Below are 5,519 nucleotides of genomic sequence, written 5' to 3' on the forward strand. Positions count from 1 at the left end.
CCGACCCACAAAAAACACACACACAAATATATCCCTTCATCATTTCTATTGGTCTAATTACTCCAACAAAAAAATATACTTCTACTTCAATGCGTAGTGTTGGAAAGTCTAATGGTAACCAATTTTTCATAAGTGGAGGAACAAATTTGATCCTTTTCCCCTTAATTTCAATGTATTGATATAATTATTTTTAGTTTTACTAAAAGAATATAAAATTCATCCATATTTGACTAATTCTTTATTGAAAAACTTTTTTAGATATATATAATTTCAAAGTCCTTCTCATAATAAATGAAATTCACAATATAAACAGTAAAAAAAATTATTTAGACGCATTTTATTCACCCAATAATTTTTTTTTATACCAACAATATGAAGGTCAACTGAGCAAACCAGCTTAATATATTATTGAGTCTTTATGATTTTTCTTTGTTATATATCGTCGCTCAAAGTTTCTTTCTTAGATTCTACATGATTCAACCATTAGCAATACAAGATCTTTTTTAATTATTGTATGAGCTTCCCAGTAATTTAATGCACGCGATAGTATATCAAGATCCAAGAAAGTAACAATTTTTGTTAAAGAGATGTAATAAAAGGGTAGGTCTTTTGAACTAATGTTTCTGTCAGGAAAGGGCCAGACCAAAAGGATAGACTATACACAATCTCAACTAATATTTCTGCCAAAGTTTTCACGACTTACCTGGTTTCATGACTTAAATTCGTAACCTCTTGGTCACATGACAGTAATTTTACTAAGTACTCCAAGACTCCCTTCATTGTAATATATATGAAACAACATAGATTGGTCGTATGATCACTCAATTTAAATTTAATTAGAAGGAAAATGTACCAATTGCACTACTGTAATACAATAAAACTACATAGTTTGGCATTTCAAAGGCAGGTAGAAAGTTCAGTCAAGAGTAAAGAGCCAGCGAGACATAGGCTCTTACAAATAACATAATCCATCCAAGAGATCATTGGTACTGAATAAACGAAATGATGAAAATCATCCAGCCACGTGATCAGTTTCACAAAATGGAAAAAGGCAGACAACAAACGAGTCCAAAACATAAGCACATAAAGGTACTTCCAAACATACAAGTTTCACATATCTTTCAACTTACAAAATATTGCAGCCTTTCTCCCGAAGCTCCTTGGTTTCCCTACGGGCGTCATCAAGTTGATGTTTCAGCTCTCGAGTCTCATTCTCTGATTTCTCCCGAGCTTCTTCAGTTTCCTTGCGGGAGCTCTCAAGTAGATCTTTCAGCTCCCGAGTCTGATCCTTGGACTTCTGCTGAGCTTCTTTTGCATCTTGTGCACCTGCAAGCCTAGCAGCACGTTCCTCCTCTAATTGCTTCTCTAGCCTTTGCATGGTCTCACGGAGCTTGGATTCTACCTGTTAAGTACACAAACATGCAAGACGACCATAAAATGGTAAGACATGGACTGCCGGAAAATGCTCAAGTTAAAGCATAGTTTTGCCATTGTTTGGTCCATAAATGGGACAAACACACTATGAACTCCTGTGCTCAAGTGCCTGTATTTCACAGACCATGAAGCATGAGTTGCATTGACAATTATGATCAGCACATCGAAATGTTTTTCAACCATCACATCTTATTTGGCAATAATATCACAATTACCATTTCCTGTATTCGCCTAATTTGCTCCTCATGGGACCTGTGCATCACGTCCTGCAATTCCTTTTTCTCTTGCTCAGAATGTCTTGCTGAAGAATCAACCGTTGCTTTCTGATCATTAAAATTCACAGCTTCATCCTGTAAATGAGATCCAAGATGACAACAGGGTTCAAACCACTCAAGTCTTTAACTTCAAATAGAAGTGAATTAATCAATATTTATTAACAGGTATTTAAGTCTAAACCTTCAATTTCTTGAAAATATCGTTTGTGTAAGGTTTTCCACCGTTCATTTCCACAACCAAACTCACTTGTTCAAGAAGCTCTTTCAGTTGATCTGCCTTCTTAATTGGGTCTTTCGATCTATTGTCAAAAAGCACATGCCTATTTTGACACATAGCAAGAATTTCCTGTAACGCAATACAAATAATTTATCTCTGCAGAACAATCTTGAGTCTTCACTCATTATAATCGAGAATTTCATATACATATTCTACAAGAACCAAATACAAAGCATTTTGAAATACAATATATAGAAAAATCTTGAGTAGAAGAATACTAAAAGCCAATAAAGACATTTTATAAGATCTGTCTATGTAATGTTACCTGTAATGGCTCAGGGCGGTCTGTCAAGTAATCATCTAAAGTCACATCATTGTCTTCAAGATCATCACCACCAGTGAATACCACAACCATGTAATCACTAATTTTGTTACCAAAGAAATGTTGAAAACTCTCAACGGCTGCTTGTTGTTCTCTGGTAAAGCGACTTCTAACAGAAAGAACTAAAAGAACACCATGGATGCCATCTTTAGCCAAATCAATGCACTTCACAATTTCATTTCCAACAGTTTCAGAATCACCTGAAAAATCAAATAAACCTGCAATTCCAACAACCTTATTAACTATCAACAACTCTAGTTATTACCTGCAGAATGTAAAACAGCATTCTATGCAAGCTGAATTTCCTCTGAATCAGGCACTTCCCCATAACTTGAAATATTCTGTCTCTTTGCAACTTGACACACCATAGACTACATTGATGTTCCGACATCCCGAGACTTGGTGCCTCTAAAACTCATATTTGCCTACCTCTAGAGAGGAGAGGGGCTCCGAAGCCCTAATTCAAACTAGAAATCTTGCTAGGAAACTAGCCAGATCAATCTATGTAAGCAGTGACAACGTAGAAACTTTTAATCCTGAGGAGAAGTAAAACGAGGTAGGATAAAATGGAATTTGAACCAGAGGGAGAGAGCTCCTTCCTTCCCTACAAAGTCACTTTAGTTGAAGGGACTATAATATAATACAGCAGTATCTCTATAAATCAATATTTGCTACCTAAAGTCCAAAAATATTCATAACCTTTACAGACATTTTGAATCAAATTATAGGTTCAACTCCTGAGACTTCCACAAGTAAATTTTGTTACTGCCAAGAAACAGCAAACATTTCTGCCCTATATGCTGTTGAATTTTGGTATGAATACGCACATTTTTAAAGCACAAGGACAGTACTGTATGTATAATTATATAAATAATCAACATATTTGGCAAAGAAGTATTAAGCTTTCTACATAAGGAAAATTAACTGTTAGCTCGCCGCATGCGATCAGTTGTAACTGATTATGAGATGATGATGCAAACACGTAAACATTGTGCTACTCAAGCATATTGTTTATACATTAATAATTAGCTATACGTACCAGGTGTGTCGATCACATCTAGTATTTGGCCGTTTGGCAACTGGGTCCTTTGGACCTCACAAGTAGTTGTAACACCAGCAGAATGAGGCATCGACCTAAATACCTTTCTTCCAAGAATAGTATTGCCTGTTGAACTTTTTCCATCTCCAGCTCGTCCAATTAAAACGACTGTCCTAGCTTCATTGGTAGCAAACTCCCAATCATCACTTAAAATTGCACTTCCACCCATATTATCTTATCGAATCAAATTACCTACAATAAAAGGCTCAGGTCAGGGTTACTAGAATGTTAAACAGAAAAGATTCAAGCTTATATGCATCATCAGTGTACAAAATAAGATATACAAAAAAACAGATATCCATAGACTTGCTTAAAATGTGAGATTTATAAAAGTTGCCTGCTATAACAGGTAAAAGTAACCTTATGGAGTAAAAATTTCTTATACTACTGGGTGTACATATCTTAAATACTAAGAGCAAAAAAAAAAAAAAAAAAAAAAAGCATTAATGATGCTAGAGAAAACAATAAAATTAGGTGCAAAATCAACCAACAGAAACATAGAAACTTTTCACTGTTAGTTCGTGCTTGTTAGTTGTTATGAAGTAAAATATTTTTCTCAATGTTCGATTGGTCAAATTTTGTTAAACAAAATTTTCCCTAGGAAAATACTTCATTAAAAAATGAAGAAAATGACCACCCCAGTGAAAATAGGGAAAGCAAGTTCCACGAATAGAATTCCACACTAATCTCCATCCCAATACAACACATCTCATCCCCAACCACCCCACCGTTTGAGTACGGCTTACTTACCAAACAATAAATATTATTAAGAAAACATCTGTTTTTCCTGAAAATCTTTTTCCAGTAACGAAAAAACATTTTCTTTCACACTGTAACAACTATGGAATGAATAACACCTTGATATTTAGACCATGTAAGCAATAGGCTGTAACTTCAACTAGTACATATTAAGAAGACAGAGTAAATACTATATGGAACTACCTAGAAGTAATTAAGGTATAATGCAAGTTGGTTTGTGGTGTTAAAAAACAACACGAACATATGTACTCCATACAGAATTTTCCATATTTTGTGATTTTGAAGAAGCAAAAAAATCATCAGATCATCATATTCTTGAAACCATATGCATGTTAAACATATTTATTAATCAAGAAATGAGATACAAAGACAAGATTATGATATACTTAATAACTATGAAGCAGTAAGAAGTAATCGTAAATACCTTTAATTTTCTGCTGCTCTTGAGAGAAAATTCCTGTAGTTGAGAGTAGTGAAATATGCTTTGAGTGTAGTGGGGGAGTAGAAATAAATAATTAAACATTTCTTTGGTTAACGAGCAGACTGCCCTTGGCAAAAAGGCAATTTGACCCTTGTCTTTGTAGAATAATTCAAGTACGTCATGCTACTCTTTTCAAAATGAAAGGGTAATTTAGTCATTTTACAATGCCTTTTACCGCACAATGCCTTTTCATTTTCCAAAAACGTTTCATTTCCACTTGAAAGTACGGTGTCAAGTGAGCCGGCTCGACCCGGCCTGATTATCCAACCCGGCCTAGTTTGACCCGATTCGGTAAGCTCTAGGGCTTTAGAATTTTTGGTCCCGAATAGATTATTTTATTAAAATGGGCCCGGTTAATTCGGCCCAGATCAAGTCCGGTTCAGGCTCGCCGGTTAATCGGTCCGGCCCGGCCACCCCGGCTAAAAAAATTTAAAAAAAAAAAAAAGATATTTTGAATTTTGGGCCAAACTAACCGTTGGCCCAACGGCTATATAGCCCTTTTTGGGCCCAAACGGCTAGTTTGGGCCCATTTATTAAAAAAAAAAAACTTTAAAAAATATTTTTTAATCCAAAAAAAAAATCTATAAATACCCTACAACTTCAAATCATTTTTCACACAATTTTTCACTCTCTTAAATCTCAATTCTCAATTCTCAAATATTTAATATATTTAATTTCTTAAAGTGTTCACTTTAATTTTTTAATTTTTCGTTTACAAAGTACGAGCGGAAGTTTCTAAAGTCGCAATCTTCGGATACTTTCAAAATTTGGTATTGTCGTTCCATCTCTTACGTTTAATTTTTATTTATTGTATTAATTATTTAATATTTAATTTTATTATATTTATGTATTTTGAATATTTTTAGTTTAAT

At 34.3% G+C, this 5,519-nt stretch overlaps 1 protein-coding gene across 2 annotated transcripts; it reads right to left on the reverse strand.

Moving 5' to 3' along the window:
• Window positions 1-870: 870 nt before the first annotated feature.
• LOC107855854 (immune-associated nucleotide-binding protein 9) lies at window positions 871-5,002 on the reverse strand. 2 transcript variants are annotated; one of them, XM_016700863.2, is made up of 6 exons: window positions 4,591-5,002; window positions 3,348-3,599; window positions 2,252-2,526; window positions 1,891-2,055; window positions 1,650-1,784; window positions 871-1,402 (listed from the first exon to the last, which is right to left on the reverse strand). In XM_016700863.2, the coding sequence occupies exons 2-6, from the start codon at window positions 3,574-3,576 to the stop codon at window positions 1,127-1,129; spliced, it is 1,080 nt and encodes a 359-aa protein (XP_016556349.2). In that variant the 5' UTR covers window positions 3,577-3,599; window positions 4,591-5,002; the 3' UTR covers window positions 871-1,126. The 2 variants fall into 2 exon arrangements, with proteins under 2 accessions (XP_016556349.2, XP_016556348.2); XM_016700862.2 differs by lacking the exon at window positions 4,591-5,002 and having other exon boundaries at window positions 3,348-3,841.
• Between the last annotated feature and the right edge of the window lie 517 nt (window positions 5,003-5,519).

Source organism: Capsicum annuum, chromosome 6, assembly GCF_002878395.1.
Source record: "Capsicum annuum cultivar UCD-10X-F1 chromosome 6, UCD10Xv1.1, whole genome shotgun sequence".
NCBI lineage: Eukaryota > Viridiplantae > Streptophyta > Magnoliopsida > Solanales > Solanaceae > Capsicum > Capsicum annuum.

Bases quoted from the DNA above. Each gene is read 5' to 3' on its own strand.
- LOC107855854 (XM_016700863.2), bottom strand. From the start codon at position 3,576: ATGGGTGGAAGTGCAATTTTAAGTGATGATTGGGAGTTTGCTACCAAT. The intron at 2,056-2,251 runs GTAACATTACAT...ATTGCGTTACAG, and splicing joins ACCGCCCTGAGCCATTACAG to GAAATTCTTGCTATGTGTCA. The intron at 1,785-1,890 runs GTTTAGACTTAA...TCTCATTTACAG, and splicing joins ATATTTTCAAGAAATTGAAG to GATGAAGCTGTGAATTTTAA.